Genomic DNA, 14,610 nt, shown 5'->3' on the forward strand with positions numbered 1-14,610 from the left:
TCCAGTTTGTCTGGTGGGAACAGTCACTATTCTTGGCCCTGTTTGAATGCTGAGTTCTGTGTCTTCTAATTTTGTGTGTGCTTCTGTCCTTAGCCTCAGTTAGTTTCTTCATATGCCTGCCCTTATTAGTGCTCTGCTGCACACCCAAAGGGTGTCCTCTTGAGATCTCTGGAGTTCTCTCCCTGTCCAGCTCTCTCCTCTGGTACTATATCCTTTGAACCTAGCTACCTTGGTCTCCTCAGACTGTCAGCTCCACCTCATCAACTCAGGGAGTTACCTGGGCTCTGCTTAGGAGGGGACTCCCTGTGCTATGGCCTGGAAACTACGGCAGAAAGCTGTGCAGTCACTTGTTTTTTGTTCCTCCAAGGATCAGTGTACTTTATTACCTAATGTTCAGTATCTTGAAAATCATTGTTTCATATATTGGGTTTTTTTAAAAATTGATTTTGTTTGTTTTTAGTTGTTTCCAGTGTGAGAGTAAATCTGGTCCATGTTACTTGATCTTGGCTATAAAAGGAAGTCTCTTTAGTCTGTTTTAGAGTGTAAGAATTGATGGCTCCTAACGTTTCTTTCTACTCTGAGCCCTTTGATTTTGTTTTACATATCTTTGACAGCTCAGTTTTCCATTTCCACAGTATCCCATTCTCTCCTCAGAACACTTAACTATCTGCTGTTGGTGCTTGGAAGGTTGCTTGGGATTAACTCTGGGTTATGAATGAACTTGGTTTATCATACAAACAGACTACATAGAATGATGGCAGTCAAGGTGTAACAGCAGAAGATGGGTGTGTTCTCTAATACTATTCTTAACATATTTAGAGTTGTCATAATCTAGTTTTTTAGGATGTTGTTAAAGAGTTCCCTTCAGGGAACATAAAGGCAAATATGACTTTAATTGGAATCTTTTATGTTTAACAACCACAGAGCTATGCAACTAACATTTATAGTCTAAAATAATTACAGGGACTTCCCTGGAGGTCCAGTGGTTAAAACTTCACCTTCCAATGCAGGGGGTGCGGGTTTGATCCCTGGTCGGGAAGCTAAGATCCCACATGCCTCATGGCCAAAAAACCAAAAAACATAAAACAGAAGCAATACTGTAACAAATTCAATAAAGAGTTTAAAAATGGTCCACATCGGGGCTTCCCTGGTGGCGCAGTGGTTGAGAGTCCGCCTGCCGATGCAGGGGACACGGGTTCGTGCCCCGATCCCGGAAGATCCCACATGCTGCGGAGCGGCTGGGCCCGCGAGCCATGGCCGCGGAGCCTGTGTGTCCGGAGCCTGTGCTCCGCAACGGGAGAGGCCACAGCAGTGAGAGGCCCGCGTACAGCAAAAAAAAAAAAAAATGGTCCACATCAAAAATATCTTTAATTACAGCAACTTTTCTTTCATTTCAGTGGATAATATTTAACCATAAGATATTCAGCTGTAAGATAAGCATGTAAGATATCTCAGACCTGTATTTTGCTTAAAGGAGGGAGAAAGAAGACCTTGGCTTTAATGTTGCCACTTAATAGTTATATAACCTTATTTAAATCTTTTCATTTCTGAACCTATTTTTCCTATACAAAAGAAATACTAGCAACACTATTCTGAAAGGATGACATGGGAAATGTATAAAAATACCTTATAAGTCAGTATTTTTCAAGATTTTTGGATCACAACCCACTTATAAATACATTTTATGTGGGTAGCTCATGCATATGTGTGTGTGTGTATTTGCCACACAAAATTTACTACTATATGTGATATGCACCAGTACTTCCTGTTCTATTTCACTGAAAAGTAAACCTTTGGTAGTGACCCATTAATGGGTGATATCTCACAGTTTAAAATACATTGTCTATACAAAGAAAAAAACTATGAGGTACCATATTAATATAAGGTTGACATGCTTAGCTTATATGCTGTTAGTTATCAAGTTCGAATATAGTATAGTTAAATATATATAACTTTATTAACTTATTCAAGATTATGTTCCCACATTTTTAGTTTTAATCTTTCTTTTCCCTATAAACGGGCTAGTAATAACTTACAGTTAAGAGATACCTCTGAGTTTTAACTTTTAAACAGTGAAATTTAAGTGGTTTCTTATGCTAAGAATTACAGTTCTGAGACATGTTAAAGTCCTAGAACTAATACTGGCTTTGTTTTTTACTTAGTTTTCTTGATACAGTACCAATTTTTTTTCCAATTTTTTTCTATATCACTTAAATAAGATTTATAAGCAGTAAAACAGATGCCATCATAGTAAAACTTGTGAATTAAAATTTTAAGGATACTTGGTTATCTTTTGGTTAACTAAAGTAATAAATGGCTAAGGGTAGTTAAGTCCATTGTTTGTGATCCACTAGCCAAAAGAAGTTTGAATCTATCCTACATTTTGTATAAATATGTGCCACAAAAAACACACATTGCAGCATTTTTCACAGAAGGCATCCAGGCTTTCCTAATCACCAAGAAACTGACGAGGGCTGATGTTCTCTAGTGACCTTCCTCCATAGGTTCTGCTGCACTGGTAGAAACCAACTCTGTTAAAAGCAGGGTGTAGTATCACATGTTCTTCTTGACAAACCCTTCATTAGAATATAAGTTCTCTCTGCAGTGGAGGCCTTCCCTGCTTCCTATCTCCTAGGTTTAGCCTTCTGTATTTCTAGAATTAAGGATCCTTAGTTTAGAAAGAAACATGGAAGAGCTCACATAGCTGGTTGTGGTATGAGGGATAGCATGTAATTTTGTAAATTTATAAACGGTTCTTGGATTTTCTTTCCCTGTAGATAAATATGTTCCTGTTTTTCTTTATATAGACTCCAAGCTTTCCAGAGTTGTAGGAAATCTGTTGCTGTGTAATACAGTGGAAAGAATTATGTGATCTAATGCTCAAATAATCTACTGGAGGACTTTGGATATAAAACTGTTTCTTAATGTGTTTTCCAGATGTCTGTGACCTTTTGAAATTGTTTTTCCTCCCAACTTAATTTTAAGGCTCTTATATTGACTGAGTTGAGCTATAGAAATTAATGAAGTGGAATGCTTGAACTGAATAAACTGGAAGAAAATCTCTCTCTCTAGAAAGCCATTATCAACATAACAAAAACATTTTATAGAAACTCAGCTCCCAAATGGTGATATGTTATAGGTGGGAAATGGCGAGTTAATTGAAATATTATGTCAATAAAGAGTTATACGTGATGTAATTTTCAAATAGTTAGGGACCAATAGAATCTATCTATTGTAACACAAGCTATGCTAAACATAAGTTTAATGTTTCTTTGATTCATTCAGGTTATGGATGTGTAGACATTCTGGTTGAAAGTATTACATGTGATATTTTAGTGTTTCATAAGGTATTTTTCTTAATACTTTCTCCCAGCATTTACTGAATATTCTATATTAGTGCCTCTCCTGGTGCTCTGCCTATGGTAGTCACATAGCTAAGTTTACTGAAGCTGTCAACAGTGTGATATACTTAAACAAAATTCTGATTGATTCTGATCTGTTTCTTACAGAAAAATCACCACCCATGTCATGGATTTTATCTGATTGTGTAGATCAGATTTCCTTATTCTGGATATCATGGTAACAATATAGGAAATATGCATTATTTCTCATTTCTTCAAGTAGAATTCACTGCTGAAGGAAGAAATTTTTTAAGCTACAGCCAAATTCATTTTGGTACCTTTTATGGAAATCCTGATTTTGTTTTTACTCTTTTATAACCTTTCGCAAAAGGTATGAACAAGCAAAGAGCACATCTCATTAGGCAAGTCCACATTAATAAGAATGCCTAGAAGAGGATTGATTCTTCAGACCCGGACCCACTGGCTACTGTTGGGTCTCGCTTTACTCTGCAGTTTAATATTATTTTTGTACCTTCTGGAATGTGCCCCCCAGACTGACGGAAATGCATCTCTTCCCGGTATCGTTGGGGAAAATTATGGTAAAGAGTATTATCAAGCCCTCCTACAGGAGCAAGAAGAACATTATCAAACCAGAGCAACCAGTCTGAAACGCCAAATTGCCCAATTAAAACAAGAATTGCAAGAAATGAGTGAAAAGATGAGATCACTGCAAGAGAGAAAGAATGTAGGGGCTAATGGCATAGGCTATCAAGGCAACAAAGAGCAAGCACCTAGTGATCTTTTAGAGTTTCTTCATTCACAAATTGACAAAGCTGAAGTTAGCATAGGAGCCAAACTACCTAGTGAGTATGGAGTCATTCCCTTTGAAAGTTTTACCTTAATGAAAGTATTCCAGTTGGAAATGGGTCTCACTCGCCATCCTGAGGAAAAACCAGTTAGAAAAGATAAGCGAGATGAATTGGTAGAAGTTATTGAAGCTGGCTTGGAGGTCATTAATAATCCTGATGAAGACGATGAACAGGAAGATGAGGATGGTCCCCTTGGAGAAAAACTGGTATTTAATGAAAATGACTTCATAGAAGGTAATGTGAAAACAGCGTTGGTCCATAGTTACGTTAGTATGACAAAATTCTGTTATTGTATGCTAGTAATATGTCAGTCATTATCCACAGTATTAAAACATTTAAATTTTTACCCACTAAATTCCACCAAGAATTTAAAGTGGCTTTTTAGAAAAAATTATAATGTTATCATGATAAAATAGAAAATAAGGACCAGGGAAATAGAATAAATCTAAGTTTAAATAGCAAAATACTCCCCAGGTCGAAGGGCTCTTAGGGTTGTATATGTATTTGCACGTATATGTATTTGCATTCATCTCTTAACTGGTCTTGATGTCCATTTTTTATATTTTTTAAAATATATGAACTAAGGCTCAAGACTTGAAAACCATTTGCTAAAGGAAAGAAAAAGAACCTAATTTAGATTAGTGATTGTTCTGTATTTTGAGTGGAGGAGAAACACATGTCAGAACATCAAGAGGCATACATAGTTCTGAAAAGCATATTTGGCATTTGGAAAAGTAAAGAAATAAACCTATTTTCCTAATACAGACTGCAGAAAGGGCATAGGATTTTTATATGTCAAAATGGGACGTGACTCAGAAGTTGAGGAACATTTGTATAAATTTAAGATATTTGTTGATTAATATAAACAAGAATAATTATAAATCCCAACTCATCTCCATCTTAATACCCCCTGCTAGGTATTTAATTGTAGACTTAAAACCATCTTGGATACAAATATGTCTTGAAAGTTCTCTTTGCTCGATTCTGTAAACAGTATACCACGTGTAGTTTTTTTTTTTTTTGACCCTAAATCATCATGGGTATCACTTGCTATAATATAATATAATACCTTGAGCCTTTGGAGGCCATCAGGGAGGGGCTTGTGCTTTTCTGTGGCATTTTAGCTGTCTTCTCCCTATAGCTACCTCTTTTTTCCCCTGTCACTTCCTGCAATGTTTGATGGGTTGTTTCTTTCAAAACGCTTGTAATTTTTCTGGAAGCTCAGCTTTTTGTCTTTTCACTGTATATGTTTGTAGCTTATGGCAGAATTGAAAGCTGCAGAGGAAATAAGATAACTAAGATATGTAAAATGTCTTCATGTCTGCCTAAAAAGGAAGGAACCTATGCCAGTTTTATATTCTGCAGCTTCTGCTTTTCTTATAACTCTCCTCGGATTCTGTCACTTACAGGATTTTTCTCTGCATGGAACACATTTTGTCCCTTGCTTTTCCTCCATTGTGCTGCTTCCCTCATCAAAAAAAAATAATTACTGACAATGATTTAGTAACTCCTGTTTCTCTACCAGACTTCAGCTTTGATGTCACTTCTTCTGGGAGGTGATCTCCAACCTGCAAGTTTAAGATAGCAGTACTTCTTAACTTCTTCCCTGTGTCCCATCTCATAGCACTTGTCATAGTATATGGCATTTCCCATTTCCTGATTTGTAGTTCCTGATACACTGTAAGCCTCAGGAGGAGTGGGACCAGTCAATCTTGTTCACCATTTTATTTCCAGATATTGACTGACTCACACATCTGTAGATCTAACCTCTCTCCTGAGTGTCACACTTAAAAACCAGATTGCCCAATAGACTTCCATACTTTATTCCCAAAGGTGTCTCATATCACCATGTTTAAATTTATACTGATTTTTCTTTGTCTGACTTCATTCTATCCAGAGTCTTGTGTGTTTGCATGTGTATATCACTATATTGTTATTTCTTTATTTTTCTGTCTTCCTTACTAGACTGACCCTTCCAAAAAACTGGGACCATGTAGCCTTCTTTATACCATCAGTGCCCGACACAAATGCACTCAAGTCATTTTTGTTAAGCTGAACCAAGTAGTAGATGATTTGACTCTCAGGTCTAGAATTTAATATTGCTAGAAGTAATTTCTTTATTTTCGTCATTTGGTTTCTGTGTTGATAGGCTCTGCTATTAAAGTCATATATGAAAAGGAATCATTGTCATTTGGAGCATATTTTATGGGTTGAATAATATAGCAGAGTGGTGAACATTTTTTTAACCTCTCCTTTTAAAGAAACAGTTGTTGTTGACTATACTGTGGGGATAAAATTTTCACAAATATATAAAAACCCTACAAGTCTGGTATCACACTTTTGATCTTTGAGTAAAATCAATAGTCATATTGAACTTGTAAACTTTGACATGGAGACATCTTTGTTCCTAACTCTTTCCTTTAGGTTATTATCGCACTGAGAGAGATAAGGGCACACTGTATGAACTCTTTTTTAAGAAAGCAGACCTTACGGAACATAGACATGTGACTCTCTTCCGCCCTTTTGGACCTCTTATGAAAGTGAAGAGCGAGATGATTGACATTACTAGATCAATTATTAATATCATTGTGCCACTTGCTGAAAGAACTGAAGCATTTGCACAGTTTATGCAGAACTTCAGGTAACTCCCGGGGCTTAGTGATTTGACTGAGCTCTCCTAAAAAAAAAAAAAAAAAAAAGCACATTTCATGCCATTTTATTTAATTTACCTTCACTGAGTATGATTACTTAGGATTACAGAACAATTTTTTAGGCTTTAGGGAACTTTATGTTTTGATATTCCCTTTTTTTTTTTTTTTTTTTTTTTTTCGGTACGCGGGCCTCTCACTGCTGTGGCCTCTCCCGTTGCGGAGCACAGGCTCCAGATGTGCAGGCTCAGCGGCCATGGCTCACGGGCCCAGCCGCTCCGCGGCATGTGGGATCCTCCCAGACCGGGGCACGAACCCGCGTCCCCTGCATCGGCAGGCGGACTCGCAACCACTGCGCCACCAGGGAAGCCCTCCCTTTTTTCTTAAGGCATGTATAGTATATTGCGTTACTGACAACTTGAACTGTGAAGTAAATTGAGGGTGACAACCATTAGAAACTAAATTTGATTACCTTTATAATTGTGTTTGAATTCATTTTAGGACAAGTTGAATTTTTAAAAATAAAGTTACTGACATGTAACTTACATACAATAAAATCGACATATTCCAAAGATAGAGGTTTCATGACTTTTGACAAATGTATACACCCATGTAACTGCCTCTCTAGTTAAGATATAGAGCATTACTATCTCCCCAGAAAATTCCTCGAGAACAATTTGAGTTTCAAAATTGAAAGAAATTTTAGAAATACAAATATTCAAGTAAACGTGGGAGAATGTTATTCCGTCTTGGGAAGCAGAGACTGTAGCAGTTTTTAAAAGAATTTTTTTCTTTTTTTTAATCATTAAATTTGGATATTTTTAAATGCTGAAGTGTTAAAAAATTAACAACTACATATTAGGGTAACGATTTGAGGAAAGTTTTACTTTTTTGTTTTAATTGAACAATTGTCATGTTTTTAATACTTTAATATGATAGTTTTAATTCTTTGTAGTCCCAATCTTTGTTCTCATTGAAGTTGTTGATGTAAAAGTTAGTTAACACAGTTCTGTTGCAGAATATCTAGAAGTCATGCTTCCGAATGAGTTTTACGTTTTTGAAATTGCTCGCTTGAGATCTGATTTCCTAAAGCATTTTTTAATTGCCTTTCTTGGAATTACCTTCAGATGCTACATTATTCTTTACAGTTACTGATCTCAATCATGACAAATATTTACTCCTTGATGATAAGTATAATTTCTCTAATTAGCCAATCTGAAGACAAAGTAACTCTTGACCCCAAATTTGAGTTATTTATTTATTTGGTTTTGAACTGACTGAACTTATTTCCTTGAGTAGCTTATAATTTGCTTCTGAAGGCAATAGCAAAGCAAAAGTTCCAAAGATGTTTTGAAATATGGCAAAATTCAGCAATATTGCCAGTTTTATATTTACTTAAAGCTTTGTGTGATTTCATTCTAAATGAGTAATGCTTCATTTGTTTTCTTGTTAAAGCTTCATGTGATTGCTTTCTGAATGAGTAGTGCCTCATATATTTTCCTGAATGAACTTTATTTTTCAATTCTGTTAGGGATGTATGTATTCATCAGGACAAGAGAATTCATCTCACAGTGGTGTATTTTGGTAAAGAAGGACTATCTAAAGTCAAGTCTATCCTAGAATCTGTCACAAGGTTAGTGAGCCATGTCCACATTGAAGTCCTTTATGTATAATAATAGAAGAATGAGAATTTCAGATACTTAATGAATGAATAATTTTGAATAGCTGCTGTTAAAAGTTGGCTGAGCATGTGAGTGGTGGTGCTAGTAAGTTCCTCATTTCACCCCTAAGTTCACTCTAAATGACTCATCTTCCCTTAACCTCTTAGACAGTGTGGCATGATTAGGGTGCTCTCACTCTGCGGCCCACTCACCTTGTATATATTTGCCTCCATTTATTCTTCCATTTCCTTCTTTTTGAACTCTTTCCCTTTTTCTAAATTTAATCCCTTCGCTTTGATATCATCTCCTGAGCTTGTCTCTCTTGCTTGCCACTTTTCTTTCCTTCCATTTTCCTGAGTTCCTTCTCACCCTGCAAATGATGCTTAGGTCTCCCCTATCCTTAAGAGACCCCCACCTGACTCTACAGTACCCAGTAACTGCTATTAGGTTTCTGTCCTTTAACATCTGAACCTCACAAAACAGTAGCTATCTAACCAAGCAACTCATATAGTACCTGGCACACAGTAGGTACTCAGAGGTTTGAATGAATGAATTAGTAATTCCTTAATAATCCATTATTAATTCTGTAGCTTCTCAGCCTTTTCATCTCTAAGTTATGGGCCCAGAGTTATGACCTAACTGCCAAATTCAGCCTTTTCTCTGTCATCCTCTTTGCTTTCTTACATTTGATACCTAACCAGTACCTTCTTGAACCTCTCCTCTGATGTTTGTAAAATGTAAATATTTTGTAAATGTAGATATGTTGTAATGTAAGATATAGGTTGATTGACTTTTCTGACCACATCAACTCTGTATCCTTTACTTGCTTCTTTACCTTTCTGCTAGTTGTGGCCATTCCCTAAGAGTCCAGCTTTGGCCGGCCATTCTTCTCGAATCGTTCAACTAACATTCATTGAGTCCCACCGACTATGTTCCAGGTACACTGCTCGGGAGTCTAACTGGGGTGGTTGGGATAGGACTGGGCACAGAGGAGGGAGTTGCAGTCCCTACCCCAAAGGGACTCTCACAGCATTGGAGTAGGAAAAACAAACACTGTCTTCCCCTCCGCCTTCACTGGCTCCTCCTCCTGCTGGCCCTCTTTCAGTTCGGACGAAGGTTCTCATGATTCCCTGGGCTTAATGTCTGAGGGCCAGCGTCTTTCACTCATTCTCTACCTCTGATTAATCGGTTGCTGCTTACCGCACAGGACCTCTGTTCTGTCCTCTCCTTGCTGCTGCCACCGCTCTAACCCACGCTCCCCTCCCTCCATTTCTTCCCTTTGTCTCTTCCCTCCTTACCATTTTCAGATCACCTACTAAGTACTAGTGACTCATGTTGGTATTACTGAAGTTGTCCCTGCACTAATCAAGACTCCTCTGTGGCAAACGACAGAAACTTATCTTGAATTTGGTTGAGGAAAATGGGAGCATTATTGAAGAATCTTGGATAACTCCCAAAACTAAAGGGGTTATTATAACCAAATTTAATGAGAAGAAAACCAAAACAGCTTTGGTATCTTAGGGACTCGGACCAGAGACTTGAATACCATCAGAATTCTCTTGTCTTCTTGTCTGTTTTTCTTTGCATGTTGACTTCATTCTCCTGTTGCAGATTGGCTTCTTCCACATGTGAGGTATATGGCTGTTGGCGGCTCTGGGCTCACATCTTCTCAGCTTTGCCATCAGAGAGGAAAGAGCTTTCTCCCAGATCCAGTTGAGACAATCCCAGGGAAGGACTTTTGCCCACTCTTGAGCCAGTCACTATGGCCAGGTGGGGTGGGGGTATTTTGATTAGCCCAGCTTGAGTCTGGTCCTCGCCCCTAGGAAATTACTGTGGTTGGGGTATTCTGTGATTAGTTCCTCCACTTGGTGCTGGGAGTGTGAGGTGGTGATCAGCACTTTCCCCAAAAGAAGGGAGAGATTTACAACGTATAAAGGGGGCGGGGGGGGCATGGGCACTCATAGCACTTGGAGTCCACTCCATGCACTGTTTGAGTCTTTGCTTCCGTGTCTCCATTTCCCATTCTATACTATTTTAAGAGTAATCTTTTAAAAATGTTCCTTTTTTGATCCAGCTGTCCCCTAGTGCAGCAGTTCTCCAACTTTAACATCAGTAACCTGGAGTGACTTGTCCCAGGAGAGACGCAGATGCTTAGCTCCTCCCCTAGTATCTGATTCAGGGGCCTGGGGTGGGGCCTGAGAATATGTATTTCTGACCTGTTCCCGGGGAATTCTGATGCTGTGGGTACATGGACTTGGCTGTGAAAAACCACTGCCCGGGTGGAAAGACCCTGACTCCTCCTTGACTTTAGAACACTGACCAAGTTCTTCAACTTCTCATGGAAGGTACTCCTTAGTCTGACCCTTTTCTGGTCTTCTCTCATTGTTCCATTTTAGAATCCCTGTGTTGTCTTATTCCTGTTCTTTAAAAAAACTTTCTACTTTCTTACCTCCTTGCCTTTTGAGAATAATTAATTGGAATGACCTTTACACTCACCACTGAATTCAGGATTTTAACTAAGGTATAACTTAAATTCTGTTTCTAACATCTTCTCTAACTACTTCAGACAAAAGCAATCTTTTTTCCTCAGAACTGCTGTTCATTCATTCATTCAGAAAATATTTATTGAACTCCTACCCTTTGAGGGGCGTTGTGTCCATAGTAATGAACAAAACAAAATCCCTGCTCTCATGGAGCTTACATTCTAGTGGGAGACACTCAAACAAACATGTCTGGTGGTACTGAGGAAAACAAAGCTGGGCAAGGGGATAGAGATTAAAGAAAAGGGAGGTCAGGGCTACTTCACATGTAGCCTGAGGGGATCCCTCTGATAAGGGGACATTTGAGCAAAGATCTGAAGAACTAGAGAGAACACTCTTTGTATGTATCATTCATGTGGATTGCATTATTTATTACCAAATATTATGCTACTTTTCCATGTGTATATTTCTTACCTCCCCAATGGGTTTTTAAGATCCTGAAGGGTAGTGGCCCCTCAACACTTATTAACTTCACACCACTAGCATGTTGCCTCAAATGTGGGCATTTAGTTGACTCTCTGTCCCTGATGATGATCATACACATGAAACTGATCATTGCCTTTCCTTATATGAATGTAGACCCAACATAATAAATACCTGAAGGTAAAATATATTTTGTAAGTTGTGTTAAGAGAGTCAGCTTTAAGTGGAACTTACCATTTGTTGTATGTGCTTTCCTTATAGTGAGTCTAATTTTCACAATTACACCTTGGTCTCATTGAATGAAGAATTTAATCGTGGACGAGGACTAAATGTGGGTGCCCGAGCTTGGGACAAGGGAGAGGTCTTGATGTTTTTCTGCGATGTTGATATATATTTCTCAGCCGAATTCCTAAACAGCTGCCGGTTAAATGCTGAGCCAGGTGGGTAAAATGTTAGTAGGTGAGTTGAGTGTAGAATTTAGAACAATGTCGGCACATCCCATATTTTGAATCAAGGTAATTATGTTTTTTAAAGGTTATATTTGGTGTAATTTAGCTGGAATATTAAGTAGGAAAGTGAAAATTTGCCCCTCTGAAGTTCATACCCCTTGTTCTTTTATGGCCAGATTCCAATGTATACATTTGGATTCAAATAAACAAATGCAGGGCTTCCCTGGTGGTGCAGTGGTTGAGAGTCTGCCTGCCGATGCAGGAGACACGGGTTCGTGCCCCGGTCCGGGAAGATCCCACATGCCACAGAGCAGCTGGGCCCGTGAGCCATGGCCACTGAGCCTGTGCGTCCAGAGCCTGTACTCCGCAATGGGAGAGGCCACAACAGTGAGAGGCCTGCGTACCACAAAAAAATAATAATAATAAATAAACAAATGCAAAGAAATAAAAAGTCTTGAAATTGACAAGGAGGAAGTAGCACCCATCAAAAAAGAGCAAAGCGATAGTGTGATGTGTGAGATTCAGAAGCACTCTACCTCAGGCAGGTGGTGCCAGCACACATGCAGGCATGCACTCAGGCAGAGGTCTAGATACAGATGGTGCTTGGTCTCCAGACTGCATTTTGGGATGATTACTATACTTTGTTTTATGTTGTACATATTTTTTGAAAATGTTAAGAGCAAATGACATTTTTATATATCAAATATTATTTTAAATGTGAAAAGGAAGTTTTCTATATTAAATCTCATAGTAAATTTTTTTATATAGAACTACTCATACTGTACAAATTATTATCTTCTTATTAATCAATTTGGTTAGGGATGGTTGTCAGGAACTCTCTGAGAGTCAAGTGGGTAAATGAGGGTTAGATTTACCTTTTTTGCACCAGGCAAAAATATATATTTTATATATTTTTATATTATTTCTTTAATGTAAAAGAAATAAATTTGCCTGTGGGAAATTGAGCTCCCCTTCCCTGAGTGGGTTTTAATGAAGATGAGATGAACATCTGCTGGGGATCTTGTAATAAAAAGGCTGCCACATTACTTACAGGGTCCTTGACAATTTCTGAGTGCTACATATTATCACGTCTGATTGAGGCCAGTCTCAGCAAGGGGTTCTCTATTGAGAGGAGATGGGCTAGTTAGTTAGCCTTAAAGGGTCCCTTCAGTGCTAACAATTTGAATGCTAATGACAAGGCCTTTTGAGGGGGCTATTACATCAGGTATTTTTAACTCAATCTTCCCAAGTTTTCCAAATCTTGTTTAGATCTGTCTACAGTTCTATATTCTAATTATTCTTTATGTATCCATTATACAATATCCTTTGGATTCACTGTTTCTATGATTCATTTTGAAGGGTGAGTTTAACAGAAGTTTCTAAGTTTCTTGGTGACTGTCAGAGATTAACCTACATCTGTTACTGCTAACTCGATGAAACAATGATTAATAAATGGTTCACCTCAGGAACAGCTGAGAGAATGCTTTCGTGCATCGCCCCAGAGTCAACAGGAATAAACATGTCAAAAGGGAATAAAGCACCCTTTAGTCTTTTTTTCTGTTCTTTTGCAAGGTTATAGTTTCATAGCCAAACTTACTGATATATTTTAAAATCATCATCATGTTCACCAACATGAGGTTTCAGTAACCTGAACATTGATAAAATATAATATTAATCAAATAAAATCATCATATGTAACAAAGAAACACTTTAACAAAGTCGTAGTAGATATTGCAATAAAGATCAATGCTTTATTTTATTACTTCTTTTTGTGATGTAAACATATTTTAATTTATAGGTAAGAAGGTGTTTTACCCTGTGGTGTTTAGTCTTTACAACCCTGCCATTGTTTATGCCAATCTGGATGTGCCCCCGCCTGTGGAACAGCAGCTGGTAAGACTCTTACTATTGGTTATGAAAAGTCTCAGAGATCTTTGCCTGGTTCCTTTATGTTTGTTTCACAAACAGAAAACATAGTTTCAATTAAAAACTGTAGTTACTGTGAACACATTTTCATAGTGTACCCCCTCCATAAAGTGTGATTCTGGCAGGGGGTTGGGGGGTGGGCAGAAAAGTTTAGGCTACAGAGAAAAATTCAGGTTCTAGATTGTGAAAATTGTACGGTCATTCCTACCAACTTATATTTAGTAATACTAAAAATAAATTTTAATTTTAGAAACCTTACTAACTGGAAATTAAAACTACTAAATAAATAAGAAGGAATAATATACTATGGGAAATTACTTAGAAAGTCTTGGAATGAGAATGCCATATATCAGAACATACAGTTATTGACAAAGTTATAAAACTTTTGAAAAAAATTTAAATAAACTTATGTGAAATAATTTAGATTTACAGAAAAGTTGGAAAGATAGTATAGAGAGTTCCTGTACTTCACCCAGTTTTCCCTGTTGTTTACATCTTACATAGCCATGGTTCATTTGTCAAAATTAAGAAATTAACATTGGTAAGTTACTGCTAACTACACTGTAGATTTTATTAGGATTTCACCAGTTTTTCTACTACACCTCCTCCTTCTGTTCCAGGATCCAGTCCAGGATACTATATTGCATTTATCCTAATCTTTTATTGTTAACATTAAGAACAAAAAGGAAACAAATGAACTAAGAAGACAATTTAACACGTTTAAAAAGTGAAAAGTAACTCCAGGAAAGAAAG

At 37.5% G+C, this 14,610-nt stretch overlaps 1 protein-coding gene across 4 annotated transcripts in view; it reads left to right on the top strand.

Annotated features, from left to right (window-relative positions):
• Positions 1-14,610, top strand: part of CSGALNACT2 (chondroitin sulfate N-acetylgalactosaminyltransferase 2) — a 56,047-nt gene that overhangs the window by 18,793 nt on the left and 22,644 nt on the right. The window contains exons 2-6 of one of the 4 annotated variants that reach the window (XM_060108491.1): positions 3,510-4,444; positions 6,635-6,851; positions 8,390-8,491; positions 11,744-11,922; positions 13,730-13,824. In XM_060108491.1, coding sequence (XP_059964474.1) covers positions 3,784-4,444; positions 6,635-6,851; positions 8,390-8,491; positions 11,744-11,922; positions 13,730-13,824 — 1,254 coding nt within the window. In that variant the 5' untranslated portion in view covers positions 3,510-3,783. Of the gene's footprint in view, positions 1-3,509; positions 4,445-6,634; positions 6,852-8,389; positions 8,492-9,365; positions 9,458-10,266; positions 10,290-11,743; positions 11,923-13,729; positions 13,825-14,610 lie in introns of those variants that run through there. The other 3 variants (XM_060108502.1, XM_060108516.1, XM_060108510.1) reach the window with 3 other exon arrangements.

This window comes from Mesoplodon densirostris, chromosome 1 (genome assembly GCF_025265405.1).
Source record: "Mesoplodon densirostris isolate mMesDen1 chromosome 1, mMesDen1 primary haplotype, whole genome shotgun sequence".
Classification (NCBI taxonomy): Eukaryota; Metazoa; Chordata; class Mammalia; order Artiodactyla; family Ziphiidae; genus Mesoplodon; species Mesoplodon densirostris.